We start from the raw sequence: 16,356 nt of genomic DNA, 5'->3' as shown, positions 1-16,356 counted from the left end.
ATGATCATACAGCTTTGAAAAAAATGTAGCTGGGTTTGACCTTGGGATTGATTCTGAAGTCTGGGGATTTCTACAGTATTACAGTCTGTAAACAATCTCTGTCTTGGGAGGTCCTACAAGTAAGCTTGGGATTCACTGGAAGAAAATAGTAACTGAGATCCTTCTATTGCTTCATATTAGCTAGGAAACCATCATACACCTGTTTAGATGTTGTCATAGTTTATTCTACCTTTTTGCTCCCCTCACCTCCAAAAAGCCTTAAAGAGGATCTGCTTTATAGTTAAATGTGAGTTACATTTGATAATAACCACAATGTTAGTGGCCTTAACAAAAGGTTTTATACCTGCCTCTCCTTCCCTCCTCCCACAGCATTTATACACAGAAGCTTGGGATGCTGACAAAACCTCTATCCATGTGATGCCAGACACCCCGGAAATCTTGTTGGCCAAGAGCAATTCTGCCAATATCAGCCAAGTAAGAGATTACCTGATTGTCATTTTAAGTCTTTTTAGAAACAGTTCAAATGCTTTTTCCCAGCTTAACATTTCTGTTTTGAAACTGACCTATTGGCTTTCTAAAACACATTTATTTTCTGTTGTGTATTGTCATCCACCTAGAAACTTTACACCAAGGGATGGGATGAGTCAAAGATGAAGGACTACGACCTAAAAGCAGATGCTATTCCCATCAAAAGTGCCAAGGCCTCCAGGGACATCGCCAGTGATGTGAGTGCCCTCCATGGAACGCCTCTTGGTCTCCACCGTGCTGAACAATGTGTGGTGTGGTTGGTAGACCACACTTTGATTGCTTCCATGTATATGTCCCTACTCTCGCTTCTTGCCTTCCAAGTCCTTCCCCTTGATTGTCACAGAAAAGTAAAATACACTTTAGAATTAGAATTTCTGCAGGGAAAGGTGTCTCTAAGGTAGATACATGATTACATGACAGTTATTTTTATGGTATAAAATGCTAATATAAAAGTATTCAGAGATGTCATGTTTAAAGTGTGAACTTCTCACTTCTAGTTGTCTGTAATTATCAGCATAAGCATGGTCCTAGAACTGGATTTCTAACACTGTATTTATGGCATTTTAGTACAAATACAAAGAAGCATACGAGAAACAGAAGGGCCACCACATTGGAGCTCAGAGCATTGAGGATGATCCCAAGATCATGTGCGCCATCCATGCGGGGAAGATTCAAAGTGAAAGGGAGTACAAGAAGGAATTCCAGAAGTGGAAGACCAAATTCACTAGTCCAGTGGACATGCTAGGCATCGTGCTGGCCAAAACGTGTCAGACTCTGGTCAGTGATGTTGATTACCGCAACTACCTGCATAACTGGACATGCTTGCCGGATCAGAATGACATTATCCAAGCAAAGAAGGCCTACGAACTGCAAAGCGATGTAAGTCACATGAACTCGGGAGGGGAGGTTGGGAAGACAAAGGTCTGTTAAGAGTTCAGTCAGTGCCTTTGTGGACAGACCACAGGTTGTATGCTATACAACCCTAGAAGGGGGCAGGACATTCACATTGTTTAACACAAACCCTATATTTAGGAGTTAAGTCACCGGACACAGAAAATAGAGGTCACATCCTTTGTTCCCTAAGACTAGATTCCAAACTGTTTTTTTTTTAAAGATTTATTTATTTATTCATTTGAAAAGCAGAGTTACAGAGAGGCAGAGGCAGATGCAAAGAGAGAGAGGGAGGGAAGGAAGGAGGTCCTCCATCCGCTTGTTCACTCCCCAGATGGCTGCAACAGGCAGAATTGTGCTGATCCAGGAGCCAGGAGCTTCTTCTGGGTCTCCCATGAGGGTGCAGGGACCCAGGGACTTGGGGCATCTTCTACTGTGTTCCCAGGCCATAGCAGAGAGCTGGATGGAAAATGGAGCAGCAGGGACTCAAATCAGCACCCATATGGGTTGTGGGCACTGCAGGTGGTGGCTTCACCCGCTATGCCACAGTGCCAGCCCCACAAACTATTTTCTTCATTGAAACTTCTGACAATGAAAATATATTTCAGATAAATGTATATCATCTAAATATTTTTAAAAGATTCATTTATTGGAAAGAGTAATAATGCTATCTTTGAAAGAGATTGAGACAGAGAGGTCTTTCATCTGCTGGTTCACTCCCCAAATGGCTGCAACTGCCAGAGCTGAGCCAATCTGAAGCCAAGTGGCAGGAGTTTCTTCCCAATATCCCCTACTTGACCATCCTCCACTGCTTTCCCAGTAGCATTAGCAGGGAGCTGGATCAGAAGTGGAGCAGCTGAGACTCAAACTGGAGCCCATATGGGATGCCAGTGCTGCGAGCTGGGGCTTTAACCTGCTGCACCACAGTGCTGGCCCCTATCATCTGAGTATTTTTAAAATCATTCCCACTGTTATGCTAGATCCAAAGCTGCAATAATATTTCTTTGGGTCACTTATGACAGGATTCAAACTGGTTAAGATTCAATAAAATTTCCCTTAAACAGTTTCCATGACAAACTTTTTTGGAATATCAAATAATTTATCATGGAATACAGCATTATTACTATTATTACTCATGGGCAGTATTAATAATTATGCTGTTACAAAGCACTTTTGTCATGAATGTTAAAGATCCTGAATTGTGTAAGATTGCAGGTCTTAACTCTTGTGGAAGCACCATCTCCCATGTACTTTATCTGTCAGCTAGTGGGTGGGATGGTTAACATCTGGAACAATATCTGTGTCTCATATCTTTGTAGAATGTGTATAAAGCTGACCTGGAGTGGCTGCGTGGCATTGGGTGGATGCCGGAAGGCTCCGTGGAAATGAGCCGAGTGAAGGGAGCTCAGGACCTCCTGAATGAGAGACGCTACAGAACGCGACCGGAGGCTTTGAAATTCACTAGCATCGTTGACACTCCAGAAGTTGTCCTGGCGAAAGCCAATTCTCTGCAAATGAGTGAGGCAAGAACCCTCTTACAACTAAGCTTTCATTTTTCTAGATTCTCTTTTCAGATAGTGCCACTCAGCCTGAGCAGGTAGACTGTTCTCTTCAAAGGATTCTAGAGATGGCAGCGACTCTCGGACCCTTGCCCGGCTTAGTGAAAGTGCGTGCGAGTGGGACTCCCACGGCAGTCAATGTGCCACTCACTTGGAAGCCCTAAAGTAAAAAGTGTTCCTCCATGGCAATTCAGAGAATCAATATTTGATTCCTATTGATACTAAGACATGTAGCATCATGCTTCATGATAAATGGACCATAAAATATTAGGATTCTCTAGACAAACAGAACCAAGATACATATATGCATACAAATAGAAATGCACACGTATGTACATGCAAAAATACTTTAAGAAGTTTGCGGGAAATGGCATTAAAAGATGTATATTTTGGTGTAAAGAATTCTGCAATCTAGGCATATTTTCATAACACACATTTTATGTGAGCTTCTAAAGTACCCTCGTTGGGGGGGGGGGCATGTGTGAGAGTGAGAGAGAGAGTGAGAAAGTGGCTCATGTCAGTGTGCAGGCTGACAAGCCTAAAATTTGCAGGGTAGGCCAGCAGGCTGAAGAGCCACGAAACAGTTGTGGTTCCAGCCCAAAGGCAGGGAGCTGGCAGAATTCCTTCTTGCTTAGAAAGTCAATCTATCCATTGATTGGGAGAGGCCTACCCACATTACAAGGATACTTTGCTTTACTCAAAATTTAGGAACATAAATGTTAATCTCATCTGAAAAATTCATTCACAGAAACATTCAGAACAATGTTTGACCATAGATTTAAGTGCCATGGCCTAGCCAAGGTGACACACAAAATTTAGCCATCATAAACATATATAGAAGCATTTGTCCAGATAATAGAGGCTTACTATTTCAGATACCCCTTCAACCCTGAATTAAAATAGTGTTTCCCTTCCTTCCACAGAGGCTGTATCAAGAGGCCTGGAACAAAGACAAAACCAACATCAGCATTCCTTCAGATACGCCAGTCATGCTGCAGGCCCAAATCAATGCTATGCAAATCAGCAATGTAAGAGGCGTAAATATGGAATATAAAAGCTTTTATAGGACAATATCTGTCAGTTTGTGGAATGGGTTATCATGGACAAATCACCTACCGTTGAAATGTTCATAGCTTTTGGTTTTACATATTTTCTATTTAGCTACCATTCCCAAAGTAAATAAACTCAAATTCTCTCTTTTAAACTTCAGTTCAGATACATGCTGAGTGCCTATACTGCAGGAGTTAGGATACCTGAATTCTATTGGTATTCCTTCAATCTTGAAATCATTGAAGCCCTAGTTCGTTATCTGTTGTCTTCTTAGGTCTTTTGATTGATCTTAGGACTCTCTTGATTGACATTTCAAGGCCATAAAAAAGCCAAAAGAAAATTTTTAATTACATTCAAAGGACAAGAAATGTATTTTTTAAAAAGGCAGAGTCAGAAAGAGAGAGAGAAAGGTCTTCTATCCACTGGTTCACTCCCCAAATGGCTGTAACAGCTGGAGCTGAGCTGATCCAAAGCCAGGAGTCTCTTCTGGGTCTCCCATATGGTGCAGGGGCCTAAGGACTTGGGCCATCTTCTGCTTTCCAGGCCACAGCAGAGAGCTGGATCAGAAGTGGAGCAGCTAGGATTCAAACTGGCACCCATGTGGAATGCCGGTACTGCAGGTAGTGGCTTTGCCCACCATGCCACAGTGCCGGTCCCGAATGTATGATTTTTTTAAAAAAAGATTTATTTGTTTATTTGAAAATCAAACTTATGGAGAGTGAGGGTGATATACAGATTTTCCATCTTCACTCCCCAGATGGCCACAATGGCCAGGGTTGGGCTGGGCTAAAGCCAAGAGCCAGGAGTTTCTTCCAGGTCTCCCACATGGGTGGCAGGGGCCCAAGCACTGTGGGACATCTACAGCTTTCCCAGGCACATTTGCAGAGAACTGGATTGGAAGTGGAGCAACTGGGACTCAAACCAGTGCCCATGAGGGATGCCAGCATGGCAGGAGGCAGTTTTACCTACTATACCACAATGCCAGCCCTAAAATGTATGATTTCTGTGTCACATTTCTTTATCAGAAATCTCCTGAAAGTCAAAGGGCAAAATTAGGAAAAATTCTTATCAGGTCTTATCTGAATGTTGATGAGGTTTATCTGGCTTCACCATCGACTCTTAAATTCCAGAATTATGTGATAGAATACTTTCAAATATATATTGGGCTGAATGTAAGTATTTATACATTGATACAGTTAAATGCTTCACTTTAAATTTTTTATCAGAAATATCTTGTACTCTAAACAGCCCACAATCAAAAGAACTCAGAAATGAATTCTTTTTAATTATTCTGTGTTCATTACAGTATGCCCTATTATTTATGACTGTTTTGCTTATTTTCAACACTAGTAAACAAATGTGTTTTCCCTCAATAGAAACTCTACCAGAAAGATTGGGATGAGGCCAAGCAGAAAGGCTACGACATACGAGCGGATGCCATTGAAATCAAACATGCCAAAGCCTCCAGAGAAATTGCCAGTGAGGTATATACATCCTTCTTTATTCTTGTGATTTTTCTCTTCTATAACACAAAGAGGGGGGACTATTTTTCAAGAACTTTGATTTTTTTTCAAATCTATGTATACAAATATTTTGTGCTAAAGAATTTATTTAAAAATATTAAAATAGGATGAAAAACATTAAGGTTACCATGGATGAAATATGTATGTGAATAACTCTTGTAGTGGTTCTAAGTGGAAACAAACATCAATAACATTCAATACAAAATTCTTGAGAAAAATTCAGGGACCAACACAATGTCCTTTGTCTCCAAAATATTTTTATAAGCTCTACAAATGTAAGTCAGATGATGGTTTCATGTAAGTTTTAAGATTGAAACCATACATTCTATAAGAGATTTTATACCAAAGACTGATGTGTAATACTGTTATAAAACCTTTAAAATTCATGTAATACTAATTTAAAGCATACAAACACCCAAAATAATTATCCTACCAAGCCCACCCTCAAGCCCCGCTATCAGCTTTTAAGCTGTCTTATTGCCTTTCTCCGGTACTTCTCTATTTTCTATCTCAAGTATCCACCTGTATTTTTCCTTTTTGTTGCCAGTTTTACATCTAATAACCATGGTTTATCCCACAGTATCACCTTGTACCCGATTTTGTCTCTCTCCCTTCAGACCTAACTTTCCTATGTTGTCCAAACATAAGAAACAGACCGTCTTTCTCTGGTCATAAGACACTTATCACAGAGAAATTCTCATCCACAGGTGATGACTGTGTTGTTGTCATCTTGTGATTCAAGCCTACAACCTTTCTCTCCCTGAAACATGCATCTCTTTTGTCTGTCTCCAAAAATATACCTCCTAATGCATTGTTTTCATGTGTCTTTTTATCTGATTTTTCTCAACCTCAGTACAAATACAAAGAAGGCTACCGTAAGCAGCTGGGACACCACGTGGGTTTCCGCAGCCTGCAAGATGACCCCAAGCTGGTGTGGTCTATACATGCTGCCAAGATCCAGAGTGACAGAGAATACAAGAAGGCCTATGAGAAGTCTAAGTCAATTTACAATACACCATTGGACATGATGTCAATTGTTCAAGCCAAGAAATGCCAGGTCCTGGTTAGCGACGTTGATTATCGCAATTACCTGCACCAGTGGACGTGTCTGCCAGATCAGAATGATGTGATCCAGGCTAAGAAAGCCTACGAACTACAGAGCGATGTGCGTATAGTCTCTCTGGGGGGATGTGCGGTTGTATGTTTAATCACAGTGTGTTCCCTGGAGGCATAATTTAAATGGTAATCTCAATAGAACCTAACATATTCTGTACAATTTGTGGTAGAAGAGCTTTTCTCAGACATTTTCTGTCTTACAGAGGCATCCTTCTTATGGTAGTAAACCTTACTAAGATGAAAACAGGTCTGTTATTCTGTGTAATTAGGGAGAAAACTTCAGCCCCAGATGTTCTGACTCATTACCTTGGGTTAGATATGTAAGTTTCAGGAATAGTTGTAAGCATAAGGAAATGTTGGACTTCAAAGCTGTCTGACTCAGAAAAAGAAAGAGGTATAGGTACACATTTTTTCCCTCATTACATATACATCTAAGGATCTTTTTCTCCTGAATTCCTACAGATGTTATTCCCAAGGATACATAGAAGGCAGACTTCAAGTGGTGAGCATAGAAGCTCAACTCAGTATAAAAAACAAAATTATGTGCTAAGTCTCTGCTGATCCAACAGGTGCCACCGATGAGCCCTGTTCCAATTTCTGTAGGATACCATGACCTTCTCCCACAGATGTGTGCCGGAGACATAGCACCCAAACATTAACACTTAATTTTGTCCTTGAGTTTTGTGGGATTGGCTACCCAGCTGATTTAAATAAGGGTGCTGTGTGGTTTGCAGGGATCACATTCTTGCAGGCAAATTTGAGTTTCTCCCACTGTGTCTCTCATTCGTGTAGAACATATACAAATCGGACCTGGAGTGGATGAAGGGCATTGGATGGTTGGCAGAGGGTTCTGTGGATGTGATGAGAGTGAAGAATGCCCAGAATCTCTTGAATGAAAGGCTGTACCGTACAAAGCCTGAGGCTCTCAAATTCACCAGCATTGTTGATACCCCGGAAGTGATCCAGGCAAAAATCAATGCTGTACAGATCAGTGAGGTAAGCTGAGTGGATGGTGTTTTCAGACCAGTGGAAGAAATCTCAGTCAAGAACTTTCAATGTGAACTGTAGTATCAGCGTCAGGATCCTGAACATGTGTGTATCCAGCGATCTTCACTGAGTCCGTCAGTTAGTAGTCTATGCATACTACTTGCTTTGATACAGCTTTGGTCAGTACTGGTGTGGTGGGCACCTTCATGTACCACAGATTTGGATACCCTCTTTGATCTCATTTTGAAACACAGACTGTCATTCAGGCCCAACACTTCATATCATGAATCACAAAATTGCCATTTATTCAATCATGAAATAGGGCAACCCCAACATTAGACATTTTGACATTATTTGGTCCAAGAAAACTAGGTTATTTGCAAGGTGAATTTACCTGCCAGATAATTAGTTGTGAAAGAATAAAAAAGAATTAATCTTATCCCCATGCTTCTGACACATTTAAAATTTATATGGTATCACATGTGAATGTATTCTTTAAAGTCATTATTGGCATTTTAAAAGAAACACAATGAAGACCAAATGTTATCTATATTAGAGAACATGCTTGGAGAACTTTTCACTTTACTTATGATTGTGTTCATATAATAGTAGATTTCTCTACTAATCACACATCCCGTTGTTTTTCACTTTTCCAGCCATTGTACCGCGATGCCTGGGACAAAGAGAAGGCTAATGTGAATGTGCCAGCTGACACTCCGCTGATGCTGCAGTCCAAACTCAATGCTATACAGATCAGCAATGTAAGACACTACACACTGATTTTCTTTGCAGAGTGCTCTGGGCCTAACCAAACCTTTTATCAATATACTCCATAAAGAGTCTGGCAGACAGCCTTTTCCTATCATTCCTTTTATTTCTAATCTTAAAGCTAATGGGAAACATAAAATGTGTGTGTATTTATAATACTGAGATGTGTATTTCTATCTTTGTTGGAAGGAAAAATGCAATGGTTTCTCTAAGAACACAGCAAAAAACTTATGGATGAGGTTGATATTTAGTTCTCCTTTTTAGTGTGAATATCGTGTTGCCTTTTCCCTTTCAAAACCAAACATCTGTTTGTTTTTTAATCTGGTTTGTACATGATTTACTCTCTTCTAAATTTCCTTCTTCAAAAAAAAGTATTAGGAGAGGGCTTTGCTAAAATTTGTTAAGGATCTATTTGGATCTGAGTTCAACAAGAATTCAGCTTACTTTATAAATCTTACAGCAAAATTAGTAGTTAGTGTAACTGATCTAGTCTTGAGCACATTAGTAATGCTGACCTGATAGCTCCCTCTTCAGAGTGACTGTGGCATTGCAACCTCCTTTTGCAGAAACACTACCAGCAAGCTTGGGAAGACATGAAGATGACTGGTTATGACTTGCGAGCAGATGCCATTGGGATCCAGCATGCCAAGGCCTCGAGGGATATTGCCAGTGATGTAAGAGCTCCTCCTTACCTAGCCTTAATAACCACTATCTGGTAGACACTCTGGGTTTAACTTCATTCCCACAAAATTATATTCAAATAGAAGGCAGATCACTGTTTTTAGTATGGTGTTTTATGATCCCAGATTCAAAAGCAATTCTTACAACTTGAAGATACACCTATGTTTCTCTCTGCAATTCTTATGTATAAGCACATATTTTTCATTTACTTCTCAGTATCTTCTCAAGCCAGTTAATATACAAGTACTTAGAGAAATTTAATGTGTACAGAGAATTCTATTCTTACTCAAAGCATGGCATGCATGCTGCTGGTGGTTCTTGTGATAACTTTATGCAACAAAGGACAACTTTTTTTTTAAATAGTTACATGGTTGGATTAAATGTGTGCTAGAAAAAAATACTAGTTCTTTACTTAGGTAGGCTATAATTTTTAAACTAAAAATGCTAAATAAGTTTACAACTTAAAATACATTTATATAAACAAAGAATTAATTTTATTTAAAGTAATATGAAACACAGGCAGGACTTGTTTGTGCCAAAACATCTCAGGATGATACACAGTGACTAAAGTTTGGGAAACATTGGACAAGGTTAAATCCGGAGAAACTACAGAAGCATAGTTGTGGCCTTGGGAGTTCTCACAATGTTTTCATAAACAGGGATGTAGAAGACAAACAGAAATGTAAAGGAGTATAAAAGTTAGAGTGTGAAATTTAAAGGAAAATGGGATAAAAAATCTAAGTTAGAATCATCTTGAGTAGGCTCTCTGGAAAAAGCACGTTTAGAAAAACTACTCTTCTTTCTCCTTTTCACCTCTACCAGTATCTGTACAAAACTACTTATGAGAAACAGAAAGGCCACTACATCGGATGTCGCAGTGCCAAGGAAGACCCCAAACTGGTTTGGGCTGCAAATGTGTTGAAGATGCAGAACGACAGGCTGTACAAAAAGACCTACAATGACCACAAGGCCAAGATCACCATCCCAGCAGACATGGTGTCCATCAATGCTGCCAAAGAAGGCCAGGCATTAGCAAGCAATGTGGACTATCGCCAGTACCTGCACCACTGGTCCTGCTTCCCTGATCAGAATGACATTATCCAAGCAAGGAAGGCCTATGACCTGCAGAGCGATGTAAGTGCCCCCCCTTGGGAAGGAAGTCTGCCATTGCTTGGCCTATTTGACTTCACTGCTCTGGAGAGCACAACGCCTCCTTACATAGGCCTTTCATTTCAGCATTTTCCAGAATGTATGAAGCCACCTACCTTACTGCCAGATTTGTTCAGAAAGGTTTATTTTCATTGTTAAATACACGACTAGAATTTTTATGTAGATTTATTGATATGTGCAGGGTTTGTATTTTATTAAACATACGAATGTTTGTATGGAAGAAAGACAGGGCTGTCTTTATTGGAGTTATTCTCAAAGGTTAGCAGTATATGGCCAATTCCTTTGTTCTCCTTAATTTGGTGTTCTTCACAACAAGACACTCAAGATGATTCTAACAACATGATGTTTCATTAATTTATCTAAGGCATTTTTAGATTTATTCATATTTTATGCACATTCAATCTTTTGGAAATAATGAACTCCATAAGGTTATTTATTTCTTGTGTAGAATGGAAACTTTCTTTTAATTACATGAATTAGTTTCCTTACACTTTCCTTACACTTTTTCATGATGAATGGGTTTGTTGGAGCAAAGTACACTCATCACTTAAAATGAAGTTGCCACATGGTGGATTTAGGCCAGTTTCTAGAGAACTGGAGTCCGTTAACATGAACCACATTCATACATGCATACCAACCAAAATCCTAAAGAACAAAGAAGGAAAACTTTGGAATCTGTATGTATATAATATTCTTTGAGAATACCTTCCTCTGAATTTTGGGTACCCATCAAAGTTTAAACACAAAAGCAGATAATGTCATTCTTCATAAAGTAGACATTTTCCAACATTTTTCATACTCTACTACCATTTTATGCTTATATTTGTATGCTATAAACTATATACTAAAATTCCATTTTTCAGCAACATGACAACTTTTTAAAAGTGTTTGTTTTCATTTATTGGAAAGGTAGAATTAGAAGAGAGACAAAGATTTTCCATCTCAGTTTCCCCCAATGCCTCCCCGAATGCCCACATCAGGGCTGGGCCAGCCTGAAGCTGAGATTCTGGAATTCCATCTAGGTCTCCCACATGAGTGGCAGAGGCCAAGCACTTGAGCCATCTCCTGTTGCTTCCCAGGATGTATTAACAGGAAGCTAGATTGGAAGCAGGGGAACTTGTCCTGAACCAGCACTCGTGTATTGTGTTCAGGCAACCCGATTTATGCCTGAACCCACTGCCCACTCCCATTACGACTTTTATAAAATTAATCACTAGTATTTAATATAGAGCAATTTTAGCGGCTGAAAAAGAGTGGTTCGTGATGCTATGAAAACAGAGATCAAGAAAATTCTTCAGAAAAAGTGTGGATTTCTTGGAGATGTGAAGGGGGAGGGGAGCAGAGAGGTTCTTGCAGGATGAACAACATATGCAAAGGGTCTGATATGACCCACAGACTGGCAGCCAGCATGAGCAGAGAATGCAAGGCCAAGGAAGCACACGTGCCACAAGACTGGGACAATCAGTGGAGACTGGTGCCAACCCTCTGCCCCCCTAGTCTATGTTAAGGATTTTGATCTTTGTCTCAAGAACAATGAGAAGCCATAGGACAGGGGAAATGTTGTAACATCAAATTTGAATTATGAATTTTGGAAATATCCTTCTGCCTGTTGTGTAGCAAACTTACTTGGGAGCCCATTGTTACTGCTTTAAAAGTACATCAGCTGATATGATGATTGCCTAAATATTATTTTAAAAAGTTCTTCGAAGCATACCTACTCCCAGAGGGAGAGCTGCTTCTGTATCACTGTGCTTTTCAGGATGGACGTAAGCACCCAACACAGACCCACTGCCACCAAAAAAGAAGCCAAGCAGCACACTGCTGGGCCCAGGGCGAGCATGAGTGTGTGGCCAGGGCTCTGTTGTTAATGATTATCTGAGGAAGATAATGTATGGAACACACAACCTGGTTCCTCACGTACATCTCGTCTCACACACCAACCATATTCTGCCTTGCTTTGTCTGTCATCCCAGGCCATCTATAAGGCTGACTTGGAGTGGTTGCGTGGCATTGGCTGGATGCCTGAAGGCTCCCCTGAAGTGCTGAGAGTCAAAAACGCCCAGGAGATCCTGAGCGACAACGTGTACCGGACACCTGTGGTGAATCTCAAGTACACCAGCATCGTCGACACACCTGAAGTTGTCCTTGCTAAATCCAATGCTGAAAACATTAGCATTGTAAGTCACTTTTCCTCTCTAGTAAATTTGAAGTAGTGCTGTAAGTAAATAATAATTAACCTGGTCAACCATTTCTAGGATAATAATATTGATAATAAAAATTTTAATGAATCTTGAAGACAGCATGGTTTTGCTTTTGCTAATGAAGTTTAAACAAAAGCTCAAAGGATTAGTAAAAGTGTTAATACAAATGTGAGTAATTTATATGAAAAGAATTTAGAAATCTTTGCCTTCATGTGAAAAGATTCTGGGTGAGAGCTGAAAGAAAAATTAAAAGTTGTACTCCTCGACTTGCAGAATTACAAATTGTGAAGTCATTTTGTTATTTGTTCTTCCCACAGCCAAAGTACAGAGAAGTTTGGGACAAAGATAAAACTTCAATCCACATAATGCCAGATACTCCCGAAATTAATCTCGCCAGAGCAAATGCTCTTAATGTGAGCAATGTAAGTATCACAGTAGACTCTGATTTGTTGGAAAAATCATCTGATCGGTGCTGTAATTCCAGCCTCATATGATCCTGGAACTTTTCATAGCCAAGCGTGAGAAAATTGGCCGAGTGTGGGTGGGGAGGGTGTGTCATTAGTCTGTGAGCAGGAGTGAGAAGAGCAGCAGGTCCCTGGCTTGTGTCCTTGAACTGGGCCAGTTACAGTGAACCAAAGTCAGCAATGATGACAGGGAAAGGGGCATAAGCAAAAACAAGATGAAAGAGAAATGAAGAGATGCAAAAAGAAGACAGGAGTATTCGTGGAAGATTCAGATGAACTCGGGGTTTCTTGTACTCACAGATTTTCTAGGAAATTATGTTACCAAATTTGACCACAGAAGAACATTGAAAGCACACAGCGGGAAGTCAAGAAGGTTATTGAACACTCTCATTTCTCCACTCCAATGCAAGTCTCCCTGATGATTTCACGGGAAAATTCTTTTTAAAGTTCAAGAAGTAGCTAAGTCTCTGTGGAGACTAATGAAAGATGGAAAGTCACCGCCGTAACCAAAACCTGTCAAAGATAGTGCCATAAATGAAAGCAGTAGGCTCATAATGGGAAATTGGAAGTATTAACAAATTGAATTCAGCAGTACATTCAAATAACATGACACACACAGCTGGGGCTCACACAGAGTCGCAAAGGGTTCCACAGTCAAAAACTTAATAATGTAATAGGACAGAAGGGGAAAATCATGTGCTCATTTTGTCAGATTTAGAAAGTGTGTCACCTTACCCAATACCCATTCTTATCCTTTTTAAAAAGATTTATTTATTTATTTGAAAGGCAGGGTTACAGAGAGAGGGAGGGAGATCTTCTATCCACTGGTTCACTCCCCCAAATGACTGCAATGGCCAGGGCTGAGCCAGGACTAAGCCAGGAGCCAGGAGCTGCTTCTGGGTCTCCCATGTAGGTGCAGGGTCTCAAGCACTTGGACCATCTTCTGTTTTTTCCAAGCCATTAGCAGGGAGCTGGATGGGAAGTGGTGCAGCCAGGACTTGAACCCGAACCTATATGGGATGCTGGCACTGCAGGCAGTGGCTTTACCCACTGTGCCACAGCACTGGTCCCATACTGATACTTATATTTTATTGTAAAGTATAATATTAATAAAAATAATTGGCCGGCACCATGGCTTAACAGGCTAATCCTCCGCCTTGCGGCGCCGGCACACCAGGTTCTAGTCTCAGTCGGGGCACCGATCCTGTCCCGGTTGCCCCTCTTCCAGGCCAGCTCTCTGCTGTGGCCCAGGAAGGCAGTGGAGGATGGCCCAAGTGCTTGGGCCCTGCACCCACATGGGAGACCAGGAGAAGCACCTGGCTCCTGGCTTCGGATCAGCGAGATGCGCCGGCTGCAGTGGCCACTGGAGGGTGAACCAACGGCAAAAAGGAAGCCCTTTCTCTCTCTCTCTCTCTCTCTCTCTCACTATCCACTCTGCCTGTCAAAAATAATAATAATAATAAACAATAAAAAAATAAAAATTTTCTGGGCATGACAGAAACATACATCTCAAACGGCCACTCATCCTTGGTCAGTAAGCTGCTCATTCGATCCAGGGTTGAGAGAAGGGTGCCCAGGAAACCTTTGCGGGAGGTGCTGATAGAGGAAAGTTCTCGCTGGTAATGCTGGGACTGCAGAAGATTAACAAGGAGAGATAAATATTGGAAAGAAAGAGACACAACTGGCCTTGTTTGGCAAAAGAAATAATTTTAACCCTGGACAAAGCAAGTGAATCAACCAAAAAAAATCAGTTGGTTAATAAAGAGAATTCAGTGATGTGGCTGTCTACACATGTTAAGAAAGCTCAAGGAAGGCACCATCGTCATGGATCACCAAGACTGCTTGTGTGTGGAATAAGCAGGGCCTCTGAGGAATGGTTCTGCCTCAGTGCGAGTCTCCAACTTAGCATCCTCTCAGCAGAATAATGAATCTTTGTGGGCAAACAAGTCTTATCGTGGGCCAAACTTTTCTACTGTAATGAGCCACTTGGGAAATAAGTTCCTTCAGTGTTTGGGAAGAAAATACAACTATAGAACATATAGATTTTTTTTTTTTTTTGGTGGTGGTGGAGGGACTAGGATTAGTGTCATGGTGTAGTGCATTCTTAAGTAGCTGAATTGAAAGGCAGTCAGTTCTCCATTACAGCATAGACTTCTCTTCCATTTAATCCACACATTGTTGGCAGGAGAATTCTGGAAAACCTTATACGCTCTCTTTGTCTGATAAATTTCTCAGCTGAAAAGAATCCTACTATTGATGTCATGAGGTGAGCAAGGCTACTATTCCAGACTATGCCAAGAGTAGCTACCTTCAAATGTTTAGGTTTTCATGAGAATAGCTTGCATTTTCGAAGAGACCAAACATCTCAAATGAATGCTAACCAAAATTTGCAGACGTTTTCTTTACACACATGGTATCACCATTATTATAATCTTGAAAACACAGTATTTGAAACTGCTTCCATCATTCCATCATTTTTTAAACATATTTATTTAAAAGGCAGAGATAGAAAGGGAGAGAGAGAGATCTTCCATCTGCTTGTTCACTCCCCAAATGGCCACAATGGCTGGGACTGGGCCATGCTGAAGCCTGGAGCCTGGAACTTTATCAGGGTCTCTTACGAGAGTGGCAGGAGCCTAACACTTGGACCATCTTCCCCTGCTTTCCCAGGCAAATCAGCAGGGAACTGGACTGGAAATGGAGCACATCCCACTTGTGTGGGATGCCAGCATCGCAGGCGATAGGTTAGCTTGTGCCACAACGCTGGCCCCTGCTTCCATCGTTTGGAAAGTATAACTTTCACAGAGTATCTTTATGTGTTTTCATGGACAGGAAAGCAAATTCACATTAAATTGATTTATTTAATCTTCACTCTAGCTTCATGAATCAGATACTGATGTTTTGCCTTATCAGATAGGAAAGTGGAGACTTTTAGAAACTTAAGGAATCTGCCTGCATTCTCAATGTGTGAAGAAGTTTGTTTTCAAGCCTGGAACTTTCTTTCTTTTTTTTACAAAGGAAAAATATATTTGGCCACATAAACAAAGATTTGTTATGTGAGAAAAAAACAGTCTAACAACATACATAATAAAATCAGGTAAAAAGAAAAGGCAAGGGGCTGGCACTGTGGTGTAGCAGGCTAAACCGCCACCTGCAATGATGGCTTCCTGTGTGGGTGCCGGTTTGAGTCGTGGCCGTTCCACTTCCAATCCAGCTCCATGCTAATGGCTTGGGAAAAGCAGCAAAAGATGGCCCAAGTACTTGGGCCCCTGCACCCACATGGAAGATCTGGATGAAGCTCCTGACTCCTGGCTTCAGCCTGGCCCAGCCCTAGCCATTGCAGGCATCTGGGGAGTGAACCAGCAGATATAAGATATTGGAGGATCTCGATCGCCCTCTCTCTCTCTAACTTTGACTT

General features: G+C 40.9%; 1 protein-coding gene across 1 annotated transcript in view; it reads left to right on the top strand.

The window, feature by feature from the left end:
* NEB (nebulin) overlaps window positions 1-16,356 on the top strand; it is a 221,607-nt gene that overhangs the window by 119,424 nt on the left and 85,827 nt on the right. The window contains exons 73-77 of the mRNA XM_062186689.1: window positions 370-474; window positions 618-725; window positions 1,096-1,407; window positions 12,247-12,450; window positions 12,792-12,896. Of these exons, the coding sequence (XP_062042673.1) occupies window positions 370-474; window positions 618-725; window positions 1,096-1,407; window positions 12,247-12,450; window positions 12,792-12,896 (834 nt within the window). The remainder of the gene's footprint in view (window positions 1-369; window positions 475-617; window positions 726-1,095; window positions 1,408-12,246; window positions 12,451-12,791; window positions 12,897-16,356) is intronic.

Source organism: Lepus europaeus, chromosome 1, assembly GCF_033115175.1.
Source record: "Lepus europaeus isolate LE1 chromosome 1, mLepTim1.pri, whole genome shotgun sequence".
Lineage (NCBI taxonomy): Eukaryota > Metazoa > Chordata > Mammalia > Lagomorpha > Leporidae > Lepus > Lepus europaeus.
This window is presented reverse-complemented; position numbering and strand designations above follow the sequence as displayed.